The sequence below is a fragment of the Paramisgurnus dabryanus genome, chromosome 3 (genome assembly GCF_030506205.2).
Source record: "Paramisgurnus dabryanus chromosome 3, PD_genome_1.1, whole genome shotgun sequence".
Lineage (NCBI taxonomy): Eukaryota > Metazoa > Chordata > Actinopteri > Cypriniformes > Cobitidae > Paramisgurnus > Paramisgurnus dabryanus.
The window spans coordinates 52,431,598-52,446,997 of record NC_133339.1 but is presented as its reverse complement, the minus strand read 5'-3'; the positions used below and the strand labels follow the sequence as shown (position 1 = coordinate 52,446,997).

At 41.1% G+C, this 15,400-nt stretch overlaps 1 protein-coding gene and 1 long non-coding RNA gene across 4 annotated transcripts in view; one reads left to right on the top strand and one right to left on the bottom strand.

The window, feature by feature from the left end:
- bahcc1a (BAH domain and coiled-coil containing 1a) overlaps window positions 1–15,400 on the bottom strand; it is a 97,077-nt gene that overhangs the window by 48,660 nt on the left and 33,017 nt on the right. For 2 of the 3 annotated variants that reach the window (XM_065263693.2, XM_065263695.2), the window contains 5 exons: window positions 6,518–6,643; window positions 3,713–5,839; window positions 3,365–3,473; window positions 3,068–3,273; window positions 1,781–1,936 (listed from right to left, as the gene is read on the bottom strand). In XM_065263693.2, the coding sequence (XP_065119765.1) occupies window positions 1,781–1,936; window positions 3,068–3,273; window positions 3,365–3,473; window positions 3,713–5,839; window positions 6,518–6,643 (2,724 nt within the window). The remainder of the gene's footprint in view (window positions 1–1,780; window positions 1,937–3,067; window positions 3,274–3,364; window positions 3,474–3,712; window positions 5,840–6,517; window positions 6,644–15,400) is intronic. The other variant, XM_065263694.2, reaches the window with a different exon arrangement.
- LOC135745393 (uncharacterized) lies at window positions 6,087–15,394 on the top strand. The gene is made up of 3 exons (XR_010531216.2): window positions 6,087–6,183; window positions 6,535–6,662; window positions 15,295–15,394. It is a non-coding gene; the product is annotated as an uncharacterized lncRNA (long non-coding RNA).

Below are 15,400 nucleotides of genomic sequence, written 5' to 3'. Positions count from 1 at the left end.
ACTTTGTAAGTCTGCATGTATATTTCCCATCATTAATCTATTTCCTATAGTAGCAGTGTTTTAAAGGAGAGAAGACAGCACACTAAACTAATTCCCAAAGTTGTTTCTTGAATTTCATATCCCTCAAAGTGTCGCCACTAAAAACTAATCGACTTCACTAATCGCTTGGTGGAACATTGTGGGCGCAACGCTAAGACATGCATACTGTACATGATTATATAAACAGCCTACAATGAGTGCATGGGAGCGAACACAATAAAAGCAGATCCCATTAGAATTAATGCTAGCATGAGAAGCTAGGAATTTGTATCCACCCCCGCACCAAAAATTCCCTTCTTTTAAATCCACAGTGGGCCGATGCTGCTGAATGTAGTCTCAGTGAGATCTTAGTTCCCATGTCAAAGACAAACTCCTGCGGTTCCCCTGGCAGCGTCAAAGGCAGCCTTGCACATCCAGTATGACACATCTACAGCCCCAGCCTCCGCAAACCAAATGTGTTTTTCTACTCTTCATGTTTCACACAGCTCTCATAAATGTGCATGTCTGACACATCACAGACCTTTGCTCTGGAACATTAACCCTGTTTAGCTAATGTTTCCCAGGGGAAGGCTTTTGAGGATGCACTTCCCCTTTCGGCTGGAATTCCTGTGGAGCGCGGAAGGAAGCGTGCCATCCAAGACATGAAGATAATTGGATTTCACAGCCTGTTTGCTGAGCAGAGGCCCGTGTAGGCATATATGGCTTTTTCTACTGAAATGTGTTTTAGAGCACATTGTTTTAAGTTAACTGTGGTGGGAGCATCCTTTCCTAGACCACATGAAGGCGAAGTAGGTGGTCTAAACCTAAACTAAACCTGACTGAGGACCGTGGGATAAAAATAAATATTGCTGTGTTATATTAAAATGAAAGTTGTCCTGATTCTCCTAATTTATAATTTTATATTATTTTAAAAAATAAATAAGCAAACATTACTTTGTTTATGCATAACTAATGCAGTTTATTTTCAAAGGTAACTGTTGAGAAAAAGAAATCATTTTGCCAACCTTTCTTTGTTTTAATTTTTATTCACTTTAATTTGCAGATATCCGAAAATGGGTAAAAAGGCAGGATGTGGGTGAAGCTGAGGTGACTGGTTGCTGAAACCACGCCCACCCAGCTCGACTCTAGTGACAGAAGTGGCTATTCACCAGTCACTCAACTGGCCACGCCCTTAATTATCCATATCTTTAAGGCTTAATATAATTTAAAGGATGAGTTACAAAAAAATTCACCCCCTCACAGTTGTCATGAAGGGCAAAATTAGCTATACAAAACATAAAATATTTTTGTACCAGGCTGTAAACATATTATTTTAAAGTTGGTCATTTTAAAAGGTTGCCCCTCGCTAAAGGGGGCTAAAGGATACCTTTTCACAACCTTGAGTGACCAAGAGAAAATATCTTGCCTCATTGTTAGTTAGTTTGGGCACCTCTGGTCTATAGGAATTAGCGTGTCTATTTGCCTGCACGTTGTGTGCTGCTTAGCTGTTAGGTATAAAACGTTTTGTGCTAGTTTTGAACCGATGACCTTGAAACCAAAGTGGAATCATTGTTATACAGCACAACTGTGCAGTCTTACAGTGAAATCCTGAGCAACCAACCCTTTGAGAGCTGCCGTGTGTTTCACAAAACGAATGAATGCTAAATCTGACAAATGGGTCATGTGCAGCAGGTCAAAAAAAAAAAAAAACGAAGGATATATGAGGTAAAGAGGATAACAGGCAGAGATATTTGTGGTATACCGAGGTGGGTGGCTGGATGGGCGGCAGGTTCACTGGGCAGCACCACCAGTTGGGCAGATGGATCTTGGGGTAGGGGCAGAACCGGCTGTAGCGGGGAAGGCATTGCTGCAGAAAACCCAGGTGGGAGGTTCTGATGCAGTGCTGTATGTCCAATGCCTACAAAACACACGAGAGAGAGCAAAGATTGATAAAACACAAAGCATGTCCAATTTGAGTAAGTAAATATTTATATTGATTCATTAAGATGCTTTTATCCAAAACAGGGTTTAAATTGTATCTTTACGTGTGCTCACTGGGAAATAAACACATGGCTTTTAAGCTGATAGCGTAAGGCTCTACCATTTGAGCTATAGGAATGAGTAAATCAGACTAAAGATACTATAAGACTCGGAAAGAATAACACAACAATATAAATATGATTGAAATCTTAACTCTACTCTGTGTTGCAAGCATTAAAATTGTCAAAAGAAATGATAAAATGTATGCAAATGAGAGGTAAGTAGCTGTTAGTTTCAAAACCTTTCTAGTGAAACTAGCACTCACAGTATATCGCATTGTTGCATGTTACCATATTTTAAATTCAGTTTTTGTGTCTTATTGTGGCTTATTAGTGGCAGTTTCACAAAAGGGTTTTAAACGGTTCACACAAAAATTAAAATTTGTCATTATTAACTCACAGTCCCTGTGGCCTTATTTGTTTTTTATAAAGTAATTTTTTGAGTTTTCCATTTACAGTGGATTGTGAGTGTTTCAAAAGCTTCAAAAGGCATGAAATAATGACAAAATATGTGGAAAAATATCAAATCAGTTATCAGATGATCTGTGAGGTTTTACCAAAACTAATTTGTATGTCAGGGGTGCCAAAGTTGGAGCTTAACTCTGCAGGGCACAGGCCCTCCAGGACCGAGTCTGGCAACCCCTGCTCTCGGAAATTACAAATTTATGCCGTGAGTTATTTTAGAAGGCGTTTGCATCCTCTTTTAAGGTTTGAAAAGAGTAAGCAAAAAGTTTTGGTTCTTGATAAAGTTACATTTCGAGTATGGGTTACCACACTTGACAAAACATGTCTCATTTTTAGGTTTTTTTTATTTCAGAAAGCATGAGGAGGTTTGAACAACATGAGAATGAATAAACAGTAATAACATGCTCTTTTATACGTGAACTTTTAAAGGTAAACATATACTTTAAGCATTCAAGAATAAAGAAGACATTTTACCAACTGTAGGTTAAAACAAAAGATAACCACACTGCTGAACATTATTTAAACATACCACAGTTGACACTTACTATAAGAGTGACCTGTCATCCAGAGGGAGGGATTTCCTGTGCGTGGCATCCAGTGGTGGTGAGCAGAGTGAGTATGAGCATTCGGGTCTCCTAACTGGCTCGGCTGCATTGAAGTGCCACCTGGTACCATAATATGAGAGGTGAGGTCTCCATGGCAACTGTTAGAGGGATGAATGTGGGCAAATTCCACCGTTTCCTTGTTATCCCTGCAAAGGCAGATGGGCGGCACGTAAAAGGTTAGAAGTTAAGCGAGTGTGACAAGTCAATTAAAAATGTGTGAAGGGGTGGCTCATTCACCTTATATATGTATCTCTGTCTGAGCACCGATGCCCCATGTGCTCTATACTTGTTCTTTTCCTTTCATTCTCTCCTTGTGAATCGGATGGGTACATGGAACGTAGAGTGCCTAAAACATGGTTAACAACCTTACATTAACTTTCCTCTCATTTCATATAACTCACTCTGTGGTACTTGTGTCTGTGGTACTTGTAACCAAAACAGCAGTTTTTTAACTTTAAATCTTGACAAGCTCTGCTATTTTTTCATCAATAAAGTCTTCCAGAGGTAATGCATAAACAAAAGTATACTATACTTCAGCCCAGTGTTTGTTTTAAAAGGTCCTGACAGAACAAAGGTCTGGCTTACCTTTCATGGTGAGGTGAACCCGCCCCTGCTGGCTGTTGGGATGGCTCCCTGAGGCTTGGCATGGTGGGTCTTTCTGTCTTGCCACAGCAACTGCAATCCCTACCGGAGGCTGTCGCACTTCCCCCTCTACATGTGGCGACTCTCCTATCTCTCTGCCCCGTCCCCCACATTCAGCTCGCTCACTTTCGTGGCTTTGCCCTTTCCTAGAAAGTAGAGTTTGCTTGCCTCCCTGAAGAGAGCAGCTGGTGCCATTTGACCCTGTTTTGAGGCTTCCTAGCCCTCCAAACGGGCTCTTCTGGGACAGGAGAAGTGGTTGCTGATTGCTATACTTCAAAAGATTCTTCATGGCACTGTTTTCACCTTGCAAACTTGTGACCTCCTGTTGGTTTTGGGAAGGAGCTGGTTGACGGGGAAGAGGAGGGTGACCCATTCCTGCTGTCTGGTGGTGGTGTTGCTGTGTAGGCGGTCTGTTGTTGGCAGCACTGTTGGATTCCATGTAAGCCTTTTGCTGGTCCTCTTCAGGGTGCATATGATGTGGTTGCATGGGCCATGGTACAACTGCAGACTGTTGATGTGGGTGATGCTGCGCATTGTTGTTGTATCCATAAGGTGACATTTCCATCTTTCTTTTCATCTCCTGGTTCCCATTAGCCGGTGTTAGGTCTGCACCAGCAGTATCTGGGCCAGCTCTAATGTGTTGTTGGTGGCGAATACGGGCAACCTTTTGTCCATCTCGCTGCATGGAGCAACTTCCGTGTCCTCCACTTGCATGCTGAGCCATGTTCTTTCCTGCAAGAGGTGAGGGAATAGTTGGAGGCCTTGAGTGTGAGCAGTCCCTGTAGGGCTGGGGATTGCTGTTGGACTGATTTGTTAAGGGATGAACAGCTTTTGGCTCCTGAGCCAGTGTAGGTCTAAAAATGTCTGTTTCCATATTGTTGATGCAATCGGCACTGCGGGAACGCACAGTCTGGTGTTGCTGGGAATGGCCCTGCTGATGTTGATGCTGTAGATGGTGGTGGCTATGCATCCAGTCTGGGGCTTTTTCTGCTTTTCTATAAGGAGGCTGTTGCTGGGTTGGAGGTTGCTGTTGTTTTCTGGGCCAGTTTCTGTGATGCCCCCCATTGCCAGTCTTTTCCATGCCATTGTCTTTGACACTATTTCCTCCACCCCCGAGCCTTTGGCACTCAGAGCCCACCTGGAAGGGGTCTCCAGTTTTCTCCCCAATGTGACTAACAGATGGTAAAAATGTGGCTCCATTTCTCTTGGGGTCTCTGTATCTACCATTATTGATCCCTTTATCATGTAAGGAATGGGGTCCCACAGAGGCTGCTGGCGGAGGGCAGAAAACCTCTGAGTGATGGTGTGCATGGTGGTTGTGGAGTGAGTGATGGGGGTCGCCGGGATGGAACTGCAGACAGTGGAAGCCCCCTGGATGGCCCCCTCCAGCAGATGGGCCCATGGACAATGGAGGAGGCACTGAGTAGGGCAAAGAATGTTGCAGTGACTGACTCCGCTCCAGACAGTCTGTAGGAGGCTGCTCACTGATGCGCATCTCCCCACTTACTGCCTCTTTGCTGCAGCGCCCATTACTGCTGCCTCTGATGTGTCTGCTTTGGACACCATTGGACCCTACATTGCCTCTACCTGCTCCATCCCCCCCACATGTAGCCATGGAGCCTTTTGCCCTAGTCCCATGGTCCCCATTCTGTATCTTACCATTAAGCAGACAGGCACTAAGAGGCTTTGCCATGCTCTGTGAATGATCCTTGTACCCCAAAGGCAGGGTGGTTTTGTGTCCGTTCATCTCTTCCATACTGACTGGGTGTTGTGGGTGCAGCTGAGGTTGGTTGGGGTGATGATGGGGTAGTTGGTGGTGACTGTGGTGGTGGCGGTCTTTAGAATCCTGCTTATTACTTGGCCTGTCTTTATCCTTTGATTCTGTAACCACACCTCTGTCTATGCTAGTGTCTTTAAGCCCCTTGTGGAGGCTAACTCCACTGCCTACATCTCTGTCTCTGGTACATGAGCCCTGGGGTTGTCCTGGTCCCGCCCTTGACATGGCCTGAATGTTGTGATTGGCTGAGATTAGTGAGGGCTGGGATGGAAGGCTTCTTATATAGAAATTCTCTGTGAAGTTGAACAAATAGGATTGTTAATTATTTAATTCTACATGATTTCCTGTAAACTAGAGCAGTTTTTTTCAATCATGTTCCTTGTGATCCACTGATCTGCACATTTTGCATGTCTGCCTTATTTAACACACCTGATTCCAATCATTAGCTCATTAGGTAAGCGCTCCACTGAGCTAAACTGAGCTGAATGTCTCCGGTAAGAGAGACATACAAAATGCACAGGGGAGTGGGTGTCCCCAGGAACAGGATTGAAACCACTGAACTGTATGTAGGGTATACGGACATTTAAAACACTGAGAGAAACATTGACAAAGGGGTTCTTGTGAATACTCGGATCAGGTGAAGACTGACTTTCTAGACATAAAGCTCTACTGGGGCACTTTAGTGTAAATTTGACTCTAACTTTATGAGGAAACACAAACTGTAAATTATAATTATTGAAAATGAAAGCAATATTTTGTAGGAAATGATAATGGTAATTTATTACATAAATCCTAATATGTTCGGCAAAAGCAATAATTTTCTTCCCACTATATATTTATTTTCATGCACTATACGAGAGTAAATTTATGTGTCTACTACAATATGAATATGAAACGTAGACAATATGGCAATCAATTCCAAAGCCATTTTAGAAACATGCTCTTGAATTTTCACTTGTCATTTTACCCACCTTTTTGTGTATCATAGAATCTGTGCTGTCCATAGAGGACCCCACTGTTGGCATGGTGATCCAAATGGCTTATGGGAAGAAAGGTATGGGCTAGACTCCCTGAGAAGCGAGGGTACCCTGGGACTGCTGGGGAAAAGAAATAAAGGTGAGGACAGCAGACAGAGTAGAAAGCTCTGATAACTTGAAGACATTGACTGAGCCACATTTGCTTTGGCCGTAAGTGGTTTGGTCTAGATTTAAAGGGCCCGTATTTACATTATGACTAAGCTGATCAATTGACTTTACGAGCACAATGTGAGCAGAACATAACAGATTGGTAAGGTAAGGATACTAAAACAAAACCATGTCTGCATTTGTGATGACAAGCACTGATCTGCACTCCACAAAACTCACGTTTGAATGGTCAGTAGGAAATTATGAATTCATTAAATATGAAAACATTAGCTACTAACAGAATCTTAGTCAGCATAACCATAATGTAGTTGCAAAGTTTGAACTGCTCCACTTTTAAGAAGAAGCCTTTGTGTACTTCCAGCCTTTGTAAGTCCCCCATGTATAGAAAGTACTGTTCTAAAACCTAACCCCTGGTTTCTTAATGTTTACACAATTGGAAGGCCTAACAAATTAGTTTGCCTTTCACAGGGGAAAACACAGCACTCTACTCGACATGGTGGCAGCAACAATACTACAGCGTGATTGAAAGTTACACCCTCTAGCTTTGCATGTACATTAAAGCGGTGTTATGCAATGTTCAAAACAGTATGACGTCTAACTGCATGGTCGTGTTTAAACAAGCCGTTTTAAAATGAAGATAATAATAATAATAATAATAATAATTCATTTCATTTATATAGCGCTTTTCTGCAGCACTCAAAGCGCTTTACATATGAATTGGGGAATCTCCTTAACCACCACCAATGTGCAGCATCCACCTGGATGATGTGACGGCAGCCATATTGCACCAGAATGCTCACCACACACCAGCTTATTAGTGGAAAGGAGACCAAGTGATATAGCCAATTAGTATGAGGGGATGTTTAGTAGGCCAATGGGCAAGTTTGGCGAGGATGCCGGGGCACACCCCTACTCTTTTTCGAAAGACCTCCTGGGATTTTTAATGACCACAGAGAGTCAGGACCTCGGTTTAACGTCTCATCTCTTTTTTTATTTGAAACTTTTTTTTTTCTTTTATGCCCTGCTGAAAAAACAGCATTCCAGCAAGACCAGCATATGTTGTGTTTTGGTGCTGGTTTGCTGGTGACCACCAGCTAAACCAGCATCAAACCAGCATAGACCAGCATAATTCCCATGCTGGTCCATGCTAGTTTGATGCTGTTTTTTTCAGCAGGGTGTGCACATACATCTTTTAAAACTGTAAAAACAAAGGAAAACATGAAATCACTCCTTTAATCCACCTGTTCCAGTACAACCCCCATTCCATATTCACCAATAACCACAAGCTTTGGATCTCATATTTGTTATTGTATTTGGGTTTACTATACAAACAACAATTCAAGTTTCAATCTCAGGGATTTGTGTAATGGATTAATGCTGTGTCCCAAACATATGGTTCTCCCTGTGCTAATCTCAGCACATTCCCAGTGCTGAGGTAAGATATTTTACAGTAAACAATGAGCAAATAGCGCATGCAGTGATATAAGACAATGACCAATGAACAACTTTACTTTAGCTGTCAGGACTTTTCAACATCTGCCACAAACACAACAAAGCCATGTGGAAGGCATTTAGAAGAAAACCAATTACCTTTGAAAGCCAAAAGTCTTTGAAAATTTAAATTTTACATTCACTGTTCTGACAAATGTTAATGTTGTAACTTTCTAAGACAATTACAATGCTCTAATAGATTGTGACATTTCAAGTACTTGCAGGAAAGACCAAGAGATGTACTGTAGATCCCCGAATGGTGAATGTAACATTCCTGAAAAAGTGAAGTGAAAATAGTAAAAAGGGAGTGATATACAAGCACGCGTTACAAAAAATCAGTCTTCAGCTAGTTTCTCTGATCTCTTTGTGTTTTGTGTGTGACACTTGGCATGATAATCCCATTTCACACTGATGTCTGGCTGTGTCTGATAGTGGAGGGATACTCAGCATTAAGCTAAGACCTCTCAGGACAGATGAGTGGACACTGCTGTGCTAGGACAAGGTAAGGTGTTGTGCTAGTGGACTAGATGTAACAGATTTTATGGTTTTGTGCTGACATTAACGCCGGTAACACTGTGGAAAGATCTCAGAGATGATGGCAATCTGCAGTGAGTGACAGACAGCAGCCCACTTAGCACATTTAGAGCACTTATTATCTAAATGGGACAATATTGCCTGCAGGATATCCACATGGCAAAGAACCTGCAGATTTTTTTCAAATCAGCAAAAAGAAAAGATGAATAAGGCTCAAGGCACTCTTCTTCCTTTATGCCAATCCAGCATCTACAATCTGCCTAAGTTGCATGTTTTTGGCCTGTGGGAGGAAACCGGAGTACCCGGAGTAAACCCAAGCTGACACAGGGAGAACATGCAAACTCCACACAGAAAGGCCACCTGCCCTAGCCGGGGCTATAATATTGATTATATTCTACCTATTTTTGGGGGCACATGCAGAACACTGCAGTGCCTTAAAACAAGTAGAAAACTAGTGACATTTATTTCCAAAATGTTCATGTTGCCATAAATGCAAACTTTAAAAAACTCTTTCCTACTTTTATTTTTTGTTTAATCAACTCAGATTTACAAGTCATTTTAACTTACTATTATTTATCTTGACTAGAGAGGAGTTATTTTAACTTAAAATTCAATAGTTCACCTGCACAATCAGATCTTAATGATAAATGGTAAACAAACTTGGCTTGCTGTCCTCGACGGGAGCTCTGCAGTTGAGCTCTGAACCTTCAGACAGAGCGAACCTGAGGCCGGGGCTCGAGTCCCAAGTTCAACCTCCAAAAAGAATGTTTGAGGGACAGCAAGCTGGGCAGGTGCCTGCAAGTTATTAAGACATGTAAGATTAGTATTAAAATCCTCTCTATCCCCCCAAAAATAGGTAAAATATCATCAATATTACGCCTTATGACTTTTGCGGAAGTTAATGGAAAGTGTGTGGCCTGGGGTTTCTGCGGAAGCAATCGTGATTCACTAATGCGTTAGTGCAAGCTTGATGAAAACATTGCTGTGGCAGTGAGGAAAGTTGTGCTGTAATGTTGTGTGAAATTTCAGCTTATGACTCCTGCGGAAGGTAATGGAAAGTGCGTGGCCTGGGGCTCATGTGGGAGCGTTGGTAATTCACTAATGCGTAAGTGAAGCGTGATAAAATTTGTACAGTGAGGCAAAGTTGTACAGAATAATGCTGTGCAAAATTTCGGTTTATGACTTCTGCGGAAGTTAATGGGAAGTGCGGCTGGGACTCCTGCGGGAGCAAATCACTACTTTGGTAGTGAAAACGGGATAAGATCGCTGCTGTGGGAGTGAGAGAAAGTTGCACCGACTGTTGAATGAGAGCACAAGCCTCTAGAATCACTACAGCGGTAGTGTGAGCGGGACAAAATCACTGAATGGGGTCAATAACTAGCCAACGTATTCCTTTGATTCTTGTGATTCTTCTTGTCTTTTTTTATTTAAATTATTGTATTATTTATGACAAATTTCTATAGGAGGGAAAGGCTAAATGATGCATGTTGTGGCTATATTCTGAGTTCATCTGATTAGTGAAAAGGACTGCGTTAAGATTAGGACCTGGTTTGTCCTGCAGGACCCAATTCAAACCTTGCGGGAGCATGCACCTTACCTTTACTGCGGGCAGGACTAGGTGGATACAGAAAGGCTGATGTCAACAAGTTAATAAGATCTCAAATTGGAATGGAAGACTGACATTTAAGTACACTTGCCTTGCAACATTTTTAATGACGTATGCCGATTGGTCCGCGTGAAGGCACGTGACCTGAATGCCCGTGGGAATATGCTGTATAGAATATATGCATTTTATAGAATTTCTGCATTTGCAGTCAGTCCGTTTATGGGGGAAATAAATGCATTAAAGATGGGCATTCTCAACTGTTATAATGCATAAGATGTGAGATCATAGTTCAAGACTGGGGAATCACCATAGAATGGCTAGTATGGCTTCCATGAGGCCGGACAGCTCTATATTCACTTCATCATTAGAAAGCAAAAATCAGCATGCATAAACGTTACATTCGGTAAGTCATTCAAGCTAGCATAAAATACTTAAACAATATACTCTCTGTATGTGTGGGTGTTGGAACCACAGGTTTAGGGACAGTGGTCATGACCACTATGATCAAATTTTACTCCTGATAAAATTTTAGCAGAAACAGACGTTTAGGGATGAAGTCCTGCAGTGTGGCTACGAGGTAGGTCATGAGTTACTCCAGAGAAGCTTCTTTAGACCGTAAAGTCTATAAAATTTGTCAGCATGACAATATACTCTGTGGTTTGTCTGTCAGACAAAAGTTGTGAATGGCAAGAAGTTCAGTGTTATGATTGGTCAGGTCGCCTGTCAATCAAGTTTGCGAGGAAGGGTCAATTGCTAAAGCATAGATAATGGTCAAATTCAACGAGCATCAACCAAAACACGTTTCTTTAGAAATTATATTGAAAGCAAAGACAAGGCAATACATTAACAAATAAAACATACAGCCAGTTTTAGCAGCTAGTTCCGCATGTTTTCACCACGCCCATATGGGTGGGATCTCACTCACAGAATGTAAAGATAGTGTCAGCCATCTTTAGAAGCTAAGCTAACAGGCTATTGCTCCGTGGGAAAGTTTGAATAACAATAGCGGAAGGTAGTTTTGAGGTTGAAATGGCAGAAGGGGATTTTGAAGAGCTGTTAAGACAATTGGGTGTTTTTATGCTACCTTTAAGAGCCACAATACAGCGAAGAGCTGAGGGAGATGGAGGAATAGAAAGCAGAGAAGCCCGGAGAAAAGGCTGCAGCCTCGGCTGCGTAGAAGAGCCCGGGGAGGACGCAGCAGCCTCGGCCTCTGCTGCGTAGAGGAGCCCGGACTGGCGTGAGCTTGGACAAAAAAGTAGTGCCCGTACTCTCGCTGTGTGCCTTCTGTATGGAATTTCTGCATCACATCAGGATATGGACATTTGTGTGGTGAATGGTCAGGCGGAAGAGAATTACTACTTGCGTTTATGTGTGTTTGTTTCACAGACGCGTTTCGGCTCACAAGCACCGAGGCTGAGCCTCTGTGGAGTAAATGTGTTGTGCGGTGGATGCGTTTGTGTGCAGAATTTTCTTCTTTGGGATTATTTACATGTTTGGCCAAAATAACTAAGAAACTGACTGAAGCCTGCTCTTACGACACAATTTGTAGTGAGTTTCTACTTTCTTTCTTAAACTAACATGGCAAACCAGGTTAAAAACCAGGGGGGATCGTGCTTTTTCAGTTGTAGCCCCTAAACTGTGGAATGAGCTTAATCCACAGATCAAATCTGCCCCAACCCTCGAATCTTTTAAATCTCGTCTTAAAACGTATTTATTTTCTCTAGCTTTTAACACATGATAATAACTGTGGAATCATATATTTGCTTTGAAATATATGTGTTAGTTATTATGTGTTTATATTTAATAATGTTTATATGTGCTTTTAATGTAATATTCCTGTTTAGCACTTTGTAAACCAGTTTTTAAAATGTGCTATATAAATAAAATGAATTGAACGTATGTACACAATAGCATACAGCTGAGCAAGCGGTGTTCTGGATTAGTGGTGGTAGCTTGCAAAGCTGTGCATTGTGGGAGTTGTAGTTTTCCATACAAATGCACCCTAAAGTCACGTTCTGTCTTTTCTCTGTCAAATAGGCACCAAATTCTAAATGTATGTTACATTTCGACTACAAATATGACCCACTTAATATAAATATTAATAAATATTAATGTTTCTAGAGATTAAATGTCCCTTTAAGTAAAAACGTAAATGAAATGATAATGTTTTATTCATGTTCTTTTATGTATATAATCAAGCTTTGATGTTACAAGCACTAGTGTTTCAGCGAACGACGACTTCTATCCTTTACTTTGTGTTGTTTTTTTGCACTCGATTGTTCAAGTTGCCCCCTGTTGGTTTAAAGAATAGTGCAACGGCGAGCGCGTCAACTATGAACACCTTTCTGTTTGTTGAGACGCATGCACGATCAGCGGAGGCATGTGATGCGGAGCAAAGCCTGAGTAACCTCGTCCATCCGCGGAGACTGCTTCCTTGCTTTTGCAGACCCTTTAATCATTAAATTTGACCCAATAATCCCATAATGATATATATTTAATAAATATAGACTGTCCTTGATGATGATGATGATGAGAGAGTTTATTCATTTAATTTTCTTTTTTTTCCTTTTTTAAACTTTTTTTTTAAATCTCTGGTCCTGAAAATAGCACATGGCTAATGGCAGCCATTTTGTTAAAATGTTCCTTTTTTCTGTAAATTGTCATTGGTGTTACCGTCATTGGTGCTACTTCTCTAATGAGTACTTCCTTAGCACTATTCCTTTAACTGACCAACATAAAAGCATAAAAACAAAACAAGATGGAAAAATGTTTAAGTTTATAAGTTTTATCATATTCATTATCTATTATTATATTCTCATTTTGTCAGGTATTGAAGATACAATGTCATGGATTCTTTATTAAAATGTATTAAAAAGTTAAACATAGATAAAGCGCCCCGTTTTGCGGATTCATAGATTTGACAAGTTAATTAATGCTATTATAGAAGTTTTGGGTATTTTGAAACGAGTTAATTTAAGCAGATTTCCATCACCCGAATTCCACCTTTTCTGTAGAATGACCCTCCTATAATATATGCCACATTGTACCACGCAGGAGCGCTTTCTTCTACAGAGCTGTGAATAAACAATCGATACGGAGAAAAAACAAGCAGTTTGATTAAATTGACAATGAGGTAAGTTTCACTACAACTGACCCTGGATTAAAAAGCTCCGGTACTTGTAACTTTGGTGTAAAAGGGGTTAATAAATGCAGAATCGTTTTTTTGGATGTATGCTTTATGAAAGGACGTTGAACCTTTTATGGACAAATATTCTCTTGGTCTTCTGATACTATTGGGAGAGCGACCCCATATACAAGTAAATTGTATATGAACAACATAGTTGTACGTGAACAGCATAATTGTATGTGATATCCTAGTGACGCATCTGTTGCATATGAAAATAAAAAGAATAAAAAGTTGAAGGATAAACATCCCCAATTAGGTATATACCTAGGTATAATAGGTTGGGAGAGGAACTCAACTTTAGGCAGAACAAAAAACAATTCACCCTTAAAAGCAGTCATTTCTATCTAAAGGTAAAGACGAGAGCAATAAGGAGCAGAGAAGAGGAGAGCAATGAGCAGAGAAGACCGGTGAGGATTAATATGTGATATGCCAAAATGTGCAAAAACATATGTGAATGGAAACCTAACTAACGAATCAAATGTAAATCAGCTTTTCAAAGATGGTGTTAATAATTGGTACAGAGGATTCTAGGATTTTAAGACGTAGGTAATTTCAGGAGATACACTTATGCCGGCAGGGGACTCTGTCCCATAGGGTGCAGAGAATGGGCTGGGTAATTGTGCTCCTCATTTTGATCATTTGCTTTTTATGCAAACTGGAGAAAAGACAATTATCTTAAAGAGGAGAGAACATAATGCTGGTGATGGCAAGTCAGGATTCAATCACATTCACACTGCGTTCTGCACCATTAAACTGCAATAGAGATAACAGCCAGCTATAATAATCCCACTCATAATCAGCCTTATTACTTAGTAAGATAGCCATTTACAGAACTTTTGTTCGTACTGTTTATCTTATTTGAAAAAATGTTTGACATGCTTTCAAGTCTATCCTTTGGCCAAAGACACAGAACACAAAGCAGTTTGGTGGGCTCTGATGAATTCAGGACAATCTATGGACCGTCTGGTTCATGTAAGCATGCAAAAATGGCAACAGGTACTTTTTCAAAATTGCAAATTTCCAGGATTCAGAGCAGCCCGTTTTTATCAGTCAAGTTGACAGTTGTAGAAGAACAATAAAGCTGCTACAAATCATTCAGTTTATATCTTGGTCTGGTCCGTTCTGGGTCTCGGTCAGAAAAAGCTGCAAAATCAACCAAACTTTAGGCAGAAAAAGCAACTTCCACCTCAACAGCTCAGTCATTTTTCTCTAAAGGGAATACTTCAACTGTACCAGAAGCACAGCATAGAAAAGAAAGACTGAAAATAGTCTGGGGTATGGTGATAACTGGCATGGGGATAATGCAAATCTCAAAAATCCCCGAGCTTGCAGATTAAACCAACAACACACTGGAGGAGCTCCTAATGCTTTATGAGTGTTTGGCACATTTAGACGTGGCCCAGAGGGGACTTATGTGTGAATGAGTGCCGCGTGGCATCATGCATGTCTGGGCATCTCCTGCTCTCCTCGCTTATCTGTTCCTCTCTCTTTGGGGTTGTTCTAGTCTGTCATCTGTAAACATCTAGAGTCAGTACTTGAAAAGGACAGCTGTTGGTTTGGCAGGCTGGGGGTTGGGGTGTGGCACAGTTTCCGGCCAAGCTAGTATAAGGCGGGCGGGAAAAGCCACATTGGATTTATGACAGCTGCAACCACTGTTGTCTGTTTTGCTTTTGTGCAGCACATGTGTGTAAACTAATCACATAAATTCTTGTTGATGCATATCACAGAGCACGAGATTCTTTGGCTAAACCTTTGCCCCTTTTTCTGCACTGTTAAAACCACCAGGGCAGGAAAAAGACAGGAACAACTTGGACTTGATAAGAACAACATCTGGAGAGGGAAACACACAGACAGAACAGACAGATGATCAGATGAATGATAATAAATCTAA